Here is a 14816-nt window from a genome sequence, read left to right as displayed (position 1 = left end):
CTAAACCCATCACTTTACAGTTTTTCTCAACTGCTAACATGCATCAGTCAAAACTGAAGCCACATTGTTGACAGTCAGCGAAGCAGCAGTTTATGTGGACCAAACTGAATTGGTTTTCATTGCTTTTACACAAAATGCGTTTAGTAAGCATCAAAATTCATGAACTCTTATACATACATTGTTGCAAATGCATGGAATATTTGCAGTACGTTTTTTTTAAAAGCAAACACGTCAAAAACACATTTAAATCAGAATGCTGGTAATTTTGTGCATCTCTGCAGTAAACCTATGGTGATATATAGAAAACCTTTAAAAATATTTACAATAAAGTGAAAAAATTATTCCAAACACCTAATGGTCTTTTCAGATAAAAGATTACCCAGGAGCGCCCTGTGTTTAGTCTCTTCATTAACTGCTAGTAAAAGGGGACCCTGGCTGTGCCTAAAAATTCTGTCCATAAAAATAATGAATAGAACCAGTGACCAAGGGCAGCTGTGTCGGGGTCCGACATGCACTGAACTTACTGCCAGCAACGCGAACCAAGCTCCTGCTCCAGTTGTACAGAGGCCGAATAGCCCTTAGCAAAGGACCCCATACTCCCATAGCACCTCCACAGGATGTCACGCGGGATGAGTTCGAATGCCTTCTCCAAGTCCACAAAGCACATGTGAACTGGTTGGGCAAACTCCCATGAACCCTCAAGCACCCTGAAGAAGGTATAGAGCTGGTCCAGCCTGGGATCCGAGGTTCTACCATTGGCCGGATTCTCCTCTTGAGCACCCTGGCATAGACCTTACCAGGGAGGCTGAGGAGCAGCAGACCAGCAGTCTGTAGGTGAAATCCAACCCTACAACAAATCATTATGGCCCTCAGATGAAAGCTCAGAAATCTACTGTGGGTAACAGTGTAAATAATTGGCTTTGAAATTCCCAATAAACATGACCTTGTATCAGCAAATATAATATGTGATTTACATATCAAACACAAGCAGGTAGCAGCCAGACAGACACAGTGTGCTATTTGCATTCGGCCTTAAATGAAACAGTTCACTGTTTAATAAATGTGGATAATCTTACAGTAACAATTTCAGTGTCACAGTGTAGCACAACGTATATAGTTGTATGCATTTTTTGTCAGATGATATTTACAGCAAACATATGGAGCTTTAACTCAGTCACATGCCTTTGGATACATCCCTAAAGCAAAAACTTTGGTAAATGTATTTTTGAGAATCAAGATATGAAAAAAAAAGACAACATATAGACTCATATCTCCACTGCACCTGTAAATTGGAGCTAAATGTCATACCCCCAATATTTCAAGATCTTGCTGCCAATGCTGCCCTCCCCTCCTCTCCAAACCTGGGATTTAATTTTTTGTGGCTTCCTGATCCTTTGCAGCTGTCACTTAATTCTAAGAGATTTCAGTGTTATCACCGCCACGTGTCATGGCGTCAGAATACTTGCGCCTAGTCTGACATGCATACACTCCTCTCTTGAGCAATCAGCCACTTGGCCCCAGCATGTGAACTAATCTTTTTTTTTCCAGCTATGCTATTGGCTCTTTGATTAGCTCATCACTCAGAGACCCACCTTATTTCCAGCTCTTTCATGCACCATGTGGTGCAGCTGTTTAGTGCTGAATTTGTGTGAATCATAAATCATGAAGACTTTGATTTGCTCTTTATACTCTTTGTATATGTGGTCACAGGGCAAAAGGCTTTTAGCATTTAGATTCTCTCTTACATTTGCTTAGGTCTGACAGTCAATAGAAACACAGCTCTCTATAATAAATCAGAAACCTGCATGAAACATCACAAGAATAGATCCTGCAGGGAGATTCTGCAGCCAATAAGTTATTCATATATGTAGGATAATCTATAATCATAATGCGCAATACTAAACCCCCTATGAGTGCAATTATATCAGTTTATGGATAATATATTATGTATGAATGCATTAGAGGGACAAATTAATCACCATTAATCAAGATTCATTGATTTTGGCAGACACCTCTATTGCTCAACATATGAATATGATGTGTGCTAAAACAAGATGAGGAAAAAAATGTATTTAAAGGTCAGATCTGTAAACTCTGTAATGCAGTATTCAGGGTAGCACCACAACATGCAAATCGCTACTCCTGTAACCTGCTTGTTGTTGTGAAACCATCCCTTGGGACAGTACAGGTTATTAATGTTACACAAATGACAGAGAAGGCCTGCTTCGTGGTTAATGGTGACAGAGTTGACATCTGGTGATTTATGGTTATAACCAATTACACTGACTGGGGGCAGATTTATGAACGAGACAGCCATTACTTGTTTTCTTTTTCTGCCTCAAACACACGCACATAAACATGTCCGTTTCTGCTGTTCTCTTGCAACCCCTCACACCATGCTGCTTCATCCTCACAGGTTTTCTTTCCTTTTGCTCTCTCTGCTTCGGGTTTTTCCACATTCTCTTTTACGCTTCACGCAGTCATTCTGTGTCATTAGTGGGCAGGAGACATATATTTGACCGCAAGATGAGGCAATAATATGATGTCTGCAGTGAAACCAACATGCCTGCTAACACAGAAGTACTTTCCACACACAAACAGGATACTAAAAGCTGTATTGAGTGGTACACAGCAATGAAAAGCTGTATGTGTCTGTAGTTGGTGTGGCTCATGGATGAATGTCTGATTCAGCTTAGCATTTCTATGTGACTGGTCTGCTTATCTTGCTGGTTCTGACTACCTGTTTGCTAGAGAGCTGAGGCTTTTCTGATTTACCCACTCCACAATTACACTATACTAATTCAAATTATTGTGACTTAAATGCTGCTGAATGTGTGTGTCTGTGCCTGGATGGTTTTGTTTACATATGGCCCTTTTTGCAGACATTTTTTTGAAATATCTGTTACCTGTTACTGCAGGGGAGAAATTCATTTGGCATATTAAATACTAAGATTTAGAACTTTCTGACTCTCGTGATAAGGAAATATTAATCCTTTAAACTTTTATTTTTAGAACTAAAGTCATATGGATGACCACATTAAGGCTACCATTATACAGTGGTTCAAAGACCATGGAAGTGATATGAGCAGTGAGACTGAGGTTACTGTCAAATAGGACACCTATATTTCCACACTGCTGAGCAATAATGTCAGAATAAAGATGAGTGGATTAGCAACATCTGACCTGATTAAAGGGATTTCTTTAAAATTTGCAACCATCCATTTTTGTGCCTCTTTTAGAGAAAATATCTCATTAAATTGTTCAGGAGTTACAGTAAATTTAGTGTCATCTGCATAAAACTGAACTGAAAAACTGACATTATGTGCTCATAAAAGATGGCCTAAAGATAGCATGTAAATTAAAAATAACATAGGGCCAAGCATCCCTGTTAGATGTACGTACTGAACGAGATTAGTATGATACACCCACCTATCTATTTCACTTCCAACACAGTTGCCCTGTCTGGACTCGGCTAGAGATGGCTGGTTGCCAGCTCAACACGGTCCCTCAGCTAGTGGGCTTATCTCCTCTCCAACATTATTTATTCCATTTTTGTGTTGGCTTTATTAAATGTCCATATTATTACTGATGGATGGCAGACTGATTGCTAAAAGCAAGCGACCTGATAAGGAAAGAGAAAGAGAGCCAGAGTCTGTGTGTTAGAGTGTGTGTAGTGTGTTGGTTCAGGCTACGTGTGATAGAAAGTGAGTGTGTGGGTGTGTGTTAGAAAGAGAGAGAGAAGGAGTAAATTCTGTTTAATGTATTGGGGTCATGCTGCTCCAGAAAGTCAAATGAATTAGTAGTCACCTCCAGGAAATTACACAGTGATTGTGTGTATGTCTGTGTGTGTGTCTGCGTCTCCACATGCAGGCACTCGTGTGATGTGTCATGTCTGTTTCACTGTCTCTCTGCTTTTCCCTTTGGGGCCCTTAATGAACAGACATGCTCTGCCAGTGGAGGTCAAGGTCATGGCGGTGATTAGTGCCAGACACAAGCATCATCATGTTCTCTGATGGGCGGCAACAAACGTGCATGACTGCCGCCATCTCTATTCTCTGCCTGTGGAGCTGTATTTGTCTTTGATACCCATGTTGAACACATTTGGCTCATTGCCGTGAACTTTTATTGCCCATGACTGTTTGATTGGAATCAGATGTTGCCTGACATTTCCACGTAGCTAATTGAATATCAGTTATATTGTAATATTTAACCCACATTAGGTCAAACACTTATAATTCAATTTATTTTATTTGAATTACATGTTTGAAACAAACATTATGTATTAGCACATAATACATATGTTATGCTATGTATTAGCACATAACACTGCTGGGTTAACGTGAGTTTGTTGTTAGGCCTGTACTGACCCACCTTTCAGCATCATAAGCTCCCATCAGTGCACACAGCAGAGACACATGGCAGCTGCATTACAGATCAAGACACCAACAAGTACTTTTATGCTACTGAACAAAGGTACACTTTTGATGCATTGCATGAACTGTGAGATTGTGTTCTTGACCTTGGAAACATACAAACATTTTCAGATTTAATATTTGCTTCACGCCAAGCTTTCAATCATATCACATAGTGTTATTATTTTCCATCAAACTCTACCTTTTCAAAAACCAAAACAAACTGACAAGTAGGCTACTGAAAGTAGGACTTTTGGCGCCCGTATAGGGGAATTACTGAGTTCATCCATCCATCCATCCATCCATCCATCCATCCATCAATCGTTCAGTACGGTGTCTAGGAATTTAACAACCTGAGGAAAAGTTTTTTCATGTCACAATAAATGAAAACATGAAACGCTTCACAGTGGTGGAAGAAGTACTAAGTTTTTGATGTCACTGTGCAGAAGTAAAAGTCCTACATTCAAATTTTTGATAGATTTCAGGGTACTAATAAAGTCCTCTTTACGCAGAATATTATAGCCTAATAATCAGGATTATTATTGCATTAATGTGTAAGCATCATTTTAATATCTATCTATCTATCGATCGATCGATCGGCTCTAGTTCATTGTCCAACTACAGCGCGCCGGTGCGTACTTCAGCTGCTTCAGTCCAACGCTGTGATCTGATCGTTGCGCATCGCCGGTGCGTGCTGCCGTTGGCTGACCGTGTGCGCTCTGGCTGTCTCTTCGCCGCTGTTGCCCGCCTCTCTGCCCGACACACTCCGAGCAACCCATCACAGGAGACTACACAAAGCCGCGTGAGCAGCGGTGAAGGAAGATAAGTGAAAGATGGACGAATGATGAGAGGACGCTTAGTTGGCAGACAGACAGGAGAACCGCTGTCGCAGAGGACGAGGAGAAGGAGAGAGGGAAGCAGACGCATCCGCCGTGACTTTAGGGATTTTTCTCCGGTGAAAGTGGGGAGAGGAAAAGCAGACGCCGCGTTCTTCGGATGCAAAAAATCCCAGTTTTTGAGAGGAACGATTAGGCCAACATGTGTCGGAATTACCGTGTTGGACCAAGGTTTCGTCGATGTTGCTGACCTTTGTCATTTTTCTGTTTTGCACTTTCCTCAGTTAAGGTAACACCTGCTTTTAAATAGTCTGAATCTTTTTTTAGGGGGTTTGTTTTGGGAGTAAAAGAGGACGATTTTTTAAAAAGCGACACCACCTCCTCCTCCTCCCCTTATATAAATGTTTGCGTGCCATTAGTGCTGTCGTTGTCGACCCCCACCACCACCACCCTTCACTCAGAATAGGCTCACACGCAGACAGACGCATCTCATCCACACATAGACCTGGACATTCCCATCTCATATGCACACATAATTATAGAGCCAGACCCTGCCCCCTCCCTCCTCACCCATCCAGCCCATCACCAGCCCCCCTCACCCCGCCACTATCTGATGACTCCCCGGCGTAGAGGTGGACGTAGTACGGAACCGCTTGTAGCATCAACAGCATCCTCATCATCATCATCATCATCACCATCATCCTCATCATCATCCTCAACACTACCACTGTCACCATCCTCCTCCTCTTCCTCGCCACCACCATGTCCTCGTCGTCGCGCAAGATCTCCTCCGAGTCTTTCAGCAGCTCCGTGGGCTCGGACTGCGGGCTCGAAAGCCCCGGGGGAGATGGAGGGGATGGAGGTATGGAGCCGGCGGAGGAGAGCCGAGGGTGCCCCTTCTCCTCCTTCCCCTCCTCCCACAGAGCCCTGCTGTGGAACGGCCGCAGCCCCGCAGAGAGGTCGGCGTGCCCGGCGGCCGAGGAGCAGCAAGGGCCCGTTGTACCCCACAAGAGGGTCACCAGGAGGAGACGGGTTAACCTGGACTCGCTCGGCGAGAGCCTGAAGCGCCTGACCTCACCCACGGTAGGTTTCACATTCAGCCTCAGACAGCTCGACTACAACAGTCGTTTAGAAAGTTTAGGCTCTGTATTTATAGATCCATCTGGTGTCCAACATAAACACTTAACCAGTGTTAGGCTGCTCTTCATAAAACCCTCTGTTATAGACTATAGTCTAACAAAATGTTTGCTCTTACCATAAATCTCTCAGTGCTTTCTTCTAAAATATACTAAATATATTAGGGATAAGTAATGCTGTTAGAGCTGGGTATTAACTGTAGGTCAGAAGATAAGACAGTCAGTCTGGTAACAGCTGTCTCCAAAGTTTTTAACACTAGACCACAGTCAGACTTTCCATCATAGTTCCACAGTGTCTTTAGTCACATCAGGATATAATCTTTGCTGCACTGTCTATCCTTCACCCCTGAATCATCTGGCACATTACATAATAAATATGTTGTGAGAAAGAGAGAGAGATAGAGCGAGAGAGCTGTCCATGCTAGGTCTGTGTATATGAAATGGTTTGAGGAGTGTGACGAATGAGCCTGTGTCTGTGTGTCTCGGATTCAATCTGTCTGTTGTATTACAGGACCTAATGTAGTTAAGCAGCTATCAGAGCTGAATGCAATTGTGATGGATGGTACGTGATCAGGACATTTGCTATTGCATAGTCCTTTGTGGTGGTACATCATATTGGCATTTGATGGTATCTCCTGTAATGTGGCCCCTGCTTAATAAGGACATAGATCAATAAGCAGACAGATAGAGAGATGTCCAATAACATTTGTGAGACAGCCTTAATATTAAAGGCATCAAGTGATGTTAAGTTGAATGCCAGTATAATAAGTAAGTATAAGTAGTGTAAGTATAATTCATCCAAGTGAATTAGTCTTTTTTGTGTATTAGCAGATAATGTGTCAAAGAATTCCAGCCTCTCTTCATATCCCAGTGTAATGTTGCATTTGATTATTTTTTAACTAAAAATCTAACTTAATAGGCAACGTAAGATTAGCTGACTGAAAGAGCAATCTGATGTTTTCCAGTGGTGACATTATGTGGCTGCTTCATATCATCAAATATGCCAAAGATGTGACAGAGACTAAATATTTGAACTAGTTTCGATCAAAGTTTTTTTTTCTGGCCAGAGCAGAGGTTTACTGCAGACATGCAGACCCTAATGTAAATATTCAATATTTACAGATTTTTGACTGCATGTCTGGTGTGACTCCCAAAGTCTCTCTATCATTTGCTTGCTTAATGTTCAGATTTCTTTACTAGCCCCTTGTAAACATATACTGTCTTCACATTCCTGTTGGAGATGTGGAATATCACAAACTAGAGTGACCTGTGGTTAACTGTGAGGTGGCGTGGTTTTTGTTTTCTCAGTTCAGATGAACAAATTAAGAGCTGAAAGTGGCTTAAAGGATAGAGTTGTAGCTTTAAAGCATAAGGCTGCAAAGTATGGTGTTGATTCTCAGTGATACCAGTCGACCTAGCAAAAGGTTTACATTACTCTTAGCAATTTGATTCAGTGTTGATTAAGGTATTGCCTAACTCAATGCTAACATGCATCTTAGTTTTAAATTCTCAGTCATTATTATGTTATGGAGAAATGAAGTGTTAGGGAGAATATTTTTGGGCATCACATACTTGACTGACAGTTGTCTCAGCCTATCATAGTCAGGCAGAATTTATGCATCTTGCTCATGTAACTTAAACTTAAATGACAGGCCGCCCTTTGATGAGATTTGTTATAATGGCTCAGTGAGAACAAAAGTTGCACTGAATGTTAAACACAAGTTAAGGCTTTATAGATATTATGTTCATGTGCTGCTGCTTTTTATCTATAATAGATCTGTGAAAAAACCAGGCAAAGGAAATGGTTGAAGAATAGTTTCTATAACACCCAGTTGTGGTGATATCCAGAATTTATGTGTGGTTAGTATTGTGGAATTGTGTGTTTTTTGTGTGTCTGCATCCAAATATGTGTTTATTTGCCTGTAAGTGCTACTACAGGCATCAGCCTTTTTAACTAGACATGTAAGGGTTATTACCGTGATACACTTTGGTCACATGGATGGGGGACATAGTAAATGTCCAAGGTGAAGAGTGTTTGAGTGTGTGTGTGTGTGTGCGCGTGCGTGTGTGTTAGGCTTGACTGTGAGCGAGCAGCTTAAACGCTCCCTCCCAAACAGCCATGCAGTGGACTTTCCTAAAGTATGTTTGTTCACTTTTTAGGATACATTATGGTGCTATTAAAACACTTTATAAGTAGGGAAATAGCAAATTAGCCAATAGACATATATTCTTACTTGTTCAGCAACACTATTTGTCAACTTTACACACACACACCCACACACACACACACACACACACACACACGCGCACACACACACACTCACACACACAGTGGCTCTGTGCGGGCAGTGTCTGTTGTTGACTGCAATGGACCGTGACAGAGAGAACAGAGCATGCTCTCTGTGCTTGTCTTCACCCTGACCACACTGACCCAGAAGCAACATACACACACACACACACACACACACACACACACTCTCTTACATGTGCACAAACATTCACTTTCTGTCTCCCTCTCTGTCCCACTCTCTCAGTTTTGTGTATACACATGCATGGTGGCCATTAGCTTAGTGACCCATGACACTGATCAAAAGGCTTTGAGTGTTGGCCACAAATATGAAAAGTGTGAGACAAGCGTGTGTGTGTGTAAGTGCTAATGTGTGTACTTTGGCAAATCTACACAATAAATCAGTGATAACATCTGCCCTATGAATAAGCAGTTTTGTTAAAGGATAGATCTTCCTTGCTTGTAGCTAAATTTCAGTTTGGTGCTGGTTGTTTTTATGGAAATTTCTCCACTGATGTTCATAGATTTAGGTTTGCATACTTTCCACGAATGGGGCTTGTTTCTTAAAATGGCGAGGGAAAGTGTTGATCTGCACACCCTACGATGATTTCAGTCCTACAAGAGAAGAATATTCATTTATAATTATTTTTCAGTATCAAGAATTTGTGAAAATAACAAACCAGCGTAAATTCTGTAATCACATTTGTTTACCTATGAAATAATGTTCATTTTCTGAGTTGCTGTCATTGTTACATATAACAGTATTTTCAATTCTTAGTGCATTAGCCTGCAATGGACACAGCTAATGGGCTTGTGAGTAACAAAGGCACAGGGATATCATTACTCTACTGAAACCTTCACTGTAACTCATTGCTGTCATCTACTCAACTGGCCAGACATCAGTTAACTTATTCTACTGGCAAAATGTTTAGGTTGTGCATCTCTTTAATTACATTCATTTGGCAGACAGTCTTCTGGGATTTACATTAAGTGCATTCAGCCTTTTTAGGGAACAACAGCTAGGTATCATCAAATGTTTTGCCTAGTCAGGGCAAAATCTCAGCCCTGCCATGTCTGATGCACTGCTGCGGTATACTGCTGACACTGCAGGGCTTCATAGTCACGTAAATTGCTGAAGTATGCTCAGAGACAGCTGCAAAATACTGATATAAAGCAGATTGCAACAGAATTGTTTTCTTTGTATCTGCTTTATTTCCTGCCTCCTTACTGACAGAGAGGCCTGATGTGTCTCATGCTGTGATTTATCTTGCAATATGAGTTTTTATTTTCTCCAGTAGCAGTGGTAGCCCTCTGACTGTGGCCATTGCTTTGTGATCATGCACAAAAACACCAGTTGAGCCTGCTGGAGATTTGGAGGACTGTGGTGGACAAGGAGGAGCTGGCCTACTGTACTTAATGCTTACATATAGTAATGAAGTGTATGACTAAATGTGAAGAGAGAGTAATGCAGAGTAACAGAGGAATGAGGAATGAATTTAACATGGGTGAGATTCTGTTTCCCTCCCAAGATAAAGAAAGAGAGCAAACAACAGAGACAGTGTGGTTTGGAGAAAAGAGGGATAGAAACTAAGAAGAAGACAAGTGTGTGTGGCTTAAAAAAAAGAGAGGGTTTGAGAGCTTATACTACAATTTTTTCTGGACACCCTTTCATTTTTCATGGAACATCTTTTCACCACCATGTTTCAGCAGTCTACACACTGTCATCACTGCCATAATTACATGATGATCTGTTTAAAAACAACCAGAGGCTCTGGATGGTCTGCTAGCTATTAACCAAATCCACCCATCCAAGGATGTTTGTGACTGAGTGAGATTAATGTGTGATAGGGTGTGTACCGTAAACATGCCCGTGATTGTAACAATGCAGACTAATGATGATGTATGTGTACAGTATGTTTTGCACGCATGTGTGTGTGGCTGATAACAGTTTGTACTTGTGTGTTTGGTCATGGATCCTGTGTGTGCACATGATAACCTGCATGTTCTGTGGTAAATGAGTAGTTGAATCAAGGAAAACACCATTTCTGATAAACGCAAGCACATATACTGCATGTGCTTGCATAGACATTCACACAAATGTTTATGTGGCCAATAGAGAGGTGACAAGGAGGAAACGCATGTTTCTTCTCAAGAATAGTCTGTGAAAATATGTCCCACTGGGTATTTTTAGCTATCAGGCCTACACACTTGTTTGTAGAAAAAGTTCCTCTTTCTCCTGTTGGGGCTAAATTGATGTGTGGCTTGCTGTAGCTAAAAGTGAAAATAATTTTGTGCCAGCAGGCGTTCCATCAAATGGCTCTGACTGCTACACTGTTCTCAGTTGTTAATGTTGTTGAGAATATGTACATAAACATAGCATAAAGAAAGACAAGTCAGATTCAACACTTACGTTTCTTACCAGTTGGTTGGCTACAGTATGATCGATCAATCAACTTTTATTTATATAGCACTAAACAAGACAGAGTCAACCTAAGTGCTTAACACTATCAGGAGAGAACAAAAACAAATCAAATGTGCCATAAAACTAGTGAGAGATAACTGCCAATTTAAACAAGTAGGTTTAAAAATCACTTTTTATAAACGTCTGGTGACAAATTTGTTCAGTCAGTTCAGACAGTCAGTGCTGTTTCTTTTGATCATGACCGTTTTCTCTCCATAACTTCATCAATGTGTTTATTACTGTGACAATGACACCAAGGCTCTTCTATCTTTAGCAGAGTACCTACTTATTCCCCTAAATCTAGGCAAGTTGTTTTTGTGCCTAAACATAACCAGACATTTGTTATATTGGCACATTGTTATAAAGAGTTTTTTTCAGTGCTGATTTTTAAGAGTATATCTGTGTCATATCTCCTGCCACCGCCACCACTATTTCAGGAAATGCTCCTGTGGGTTATAGCAGAGGGTAGGGACACATGACCTACATGGTCGTTTAGATTGCTCTGACTCCACACCCATTTTCTCTCTCGTTTCTCCCTGTTTTATGTTTTTGCTCTACAGCCCTGCAACCCACTAATGCCTGTCTCTGGTCTTCTCTCTCTGTCTCTCTGAACACCCACACACACACAAAATTACTCATGTATTTGTCCGGAGTGGGTCGAGGCCTCAGAATGACCTCTCCAGCTGGCACACTGTGTTCTAGGATTGCCAATACAGCCCAGCATTTGAGCCGTATCACAGATAGTCACGTTGGACACATCCTCTTAGACTTAGACTGTCAATAACAGCAGCTGCAGTGCACATACATTGAGAGTCCAGGGGTGTGTTATTGTCATTTTGAAATTGTTTTGATTGCAGACCAACTATGACATACATGAAGCAAAAAAGATCTCTTTGGCTAGGAGCAATTGTTAGTTATTGTTTTTCACAAACACTAGTAGAACTTCTCATTTTGATATTAATACAGAAACAAGAACATGCATAAAATACACTCAGATACAAATACACATATGTTTGTCTAATATTTTCACTTTTTACAGACACAGACTGTTCAGGAGGCTCTACAGCGAACTCTGCAGTTCTACAGACAACTCGAGATCAGGTAATGCTGTCTTTCTCACTAGCTGTCTGTTTTTTTTTTTTTTTTATTTCCAGTCCTTTTTTTTATCAATTTCCATACTCAACTGCTCTCTCTGTCACTTGCTGTCTACCTGCTGTCTTGCCTTGGCATTCCCATCACTCATTCTCTCCCCTTTGCCTCTATTTTCCTCTTCAGTCTGTCTGTCTGTCATGCACATACATACACACACCTGTTCGGTGTCTGAAAGTTGTTTTTTTCATTTGTCTTTTTCAGTCACACTTAGACACACACACACACACACACACACACACACATATCACATATACAGGTATGGACACACTCACTCACTGCTTGCCTGTGCCTCTGTCTCGCTGTCAAAACTCAGTAAAACTCAGCAGAGAGGATTCATCCAGACAGAACACGTACTAACATCATCCACATACTGCACACACTGCATGCAAATACAGTGGATTTGGTAGTCTTTGGATTTTTGGTGATTTTCTTTTTCACTCCTGTCTGTGCTCCTTTGTCACTCAAGTTTTGCTCTGCATGATTCATGCAGAACTGGAACTGACGCCTGATTTACTCTGAGCAAATCATATGCTGACTGTCAGTCTGTTCTGCTGTGAAGGAATTCTTCTATGGCCTTCAGAGATGCAGTTTTGTTACGCTGTGGGTCTCTATGGGGATGTGACTGAGTGACTTTTGAACTAAATCACACAAGTCACACAAATCACAAAAAACATTCACATTCCAGTTTAACTCTTACAGTATTTAGCCGTACAGAGAGTGTCTCAGGGATGTTTGCCATGATCCCAGCATATTTGTTCAGTATTTGTTGTCCTTGTGGCTGAACAGGGTTAATCCTGTGTGTTGACAGGTGTAAAGAGGTTACCAGTGAGGACAGGCAGCGAGAGAGGAGAGAAGAGAAATGCACATTTCTAGAGAGTACTGGGTCAGAGGAGGATGTTCTGCAAATCCTACAGTACATGGCCACCATACTGGGTAAGTCTGCAAAATAAAGTAAGGCATGTATGTTATTGTGTGTTTGACAGAAAAAGGCATGTGTTATGTGGTTATGAGTGCAGTTGTAATAGTGGCTGTGTTGTTTTTATGCTGCTGCTTAGGACAAGCAGTACCTTTATTTAGAAGATGCCAAGGTGCATATACTGCTTCTCTATTTCCCCCCATGCACGTCTTTTACTATTAGTACTACTGTTTGTTTATGTGCATGTCCATATATGTGTGTGTGTGTGTGTGTGTGTGTGTGTGTGTGTGTGTGTGGACACTTGCACACATATGAAACCCCAGAGGCTGGACCTCTAAAACACACTGGGACTTTTAATGAAAAAAGGAGATACAGTACCGTGGGCCAGGTAGCGCACATGTAGACACAAATAATTATCTATTTATACATGCAAACACACACACACACACAATTTATGACTCACTCTAGTGGTTCTACTTTCTCTGTGGCCTAAAATGAAAAACACACACATACACATTGTGCTGGTGAGTCAGTCAGTATGACTTTGTCCTCTGTCTGTACATCTCTTCCTGCCTCTATTCACAGTCTTTTACCTCCTTCTAGGCTTAATTCCCTGATGTGTTTTTTCAGTGTACAGAACTACCACCACTGTATGCATTAACTGTATACTACAGCTGTGTTTATTAACTGCTCTGTCCTTCCCCTCTCTGTCTCCTTCTGTCTCTGCCTGTAGATCATCTATGTGTTTTTCTATCTTCTTTTTCTCGCCGAGTTGTGACCTTAAGACCATTTTTACTTAAATAAGAGCATAGTGCGAATTTGTGCTATGCTGTCAACTCAATTTGTGCTTGCAGTCTATGTGTAATTATAGTGTCTGTTTTATAGAGGAAGCAGCTTGTTACACAATCAGCACTTGGTGCAGCCTTTGATTAGTAAAACAGAGCTCACTTGGTGCAGTTTATCCATTCATCTATTGATTTTACGCTTTTATATTTGTCCAAGTCATGGTGGCATTGGGCTAAGCAGGTAGCTCAGACATCATTGTCCCCAGCCACATCATCTGGCTCTTCCTAGGATGATCCTCTGGCCAGATGGGATATATAACTCCTGAAGCATGTTCTGGGTCTGGCCTGGGATCTGGAAACTGATGCATTTATAAGTTGCGAAACAGGCACCAATAGTTTGAGTGTTATTCCCTGTGAGATTTGCATATAGTCTTCCCAAATTTTGTTCATATTTTTGGACTTTTTTGGATTTTCCATGTTCTCTTTTGTTTTGTGACATAAGCTTTTATTTATATTAAATATCAGTTTTCATGTTGCTATAATCCTTTAATCCCATTTTGCTCTGTTATTATTCAGTATTCGTCAGTAGGCGTGACATATGATTATTTTATCTTATCAATATTCATTATATAAGGAATGCTTTGATGTTTGATTACTTTGTGCACATATTTTCTGTGGGATATTTGCTTAAAGTGATTTTTTCTGAATGTATAGCTTGGCCAACACAACATGGTGCAAAGGTAATGTGTAAAATGCAGCCTTAACAGGAAATTATTACACCCACCTGAATACTGAATTGAAAAATAATATTCAGACACAGTGTATGGTTGT

The 14816-nt window shown here is 41.0% G+C and overlaps 1 protein-coding gene across 2 annotated transcripts in view; it reads left to right on the top strand.

Moving 5' to 3' along the window:
- Positions 1-5036: 5036 nt before the first annotated feature.
- gucy1a2 (guanylate cyclase 1, soluble, alpha 2) overlaps positions 5037-14816 on the top strand; it is a 33665-nt gene continuing 23885 nt past the window's right edge. For both annotated transcript variants that reach the window (XM_026298521.1, XM_026298520.1), the window contains exons 1-3: positions 5037-6331; positions 12172-12233; positions 13093-13217. In XM_026298521.1, the coding sequence (XP_026154306.1) occupies positions 6011-6331; positions 12172-12233; positions 13093-13217 (508 nt within the window). In that variant the 5' untranslated portion in view covers positions 5037-6010. The remainder of the gene's footprint in view (positions 6332-12171; positions 12234-13092; positions 13218-14816) is intronic.

This window comes from Mastacembelus armatus, chromosome 13 (genome assembly GCF_900324485.2).
Source record: "Mastacembelus armatus chromosome 13, fMasArm1.2, whole genome shotgun sequence".
Classification (NCBI taxonomy): Eukaryota; Metazoa; Chordata; class Actinopteri; order Synbranchiformes; family Mastacembelidae; genus Mastacembelus; species Mastacembelus armatus.
This window is presented reverse-complemented; position numbering and strand designations above follow the sequence as displayed.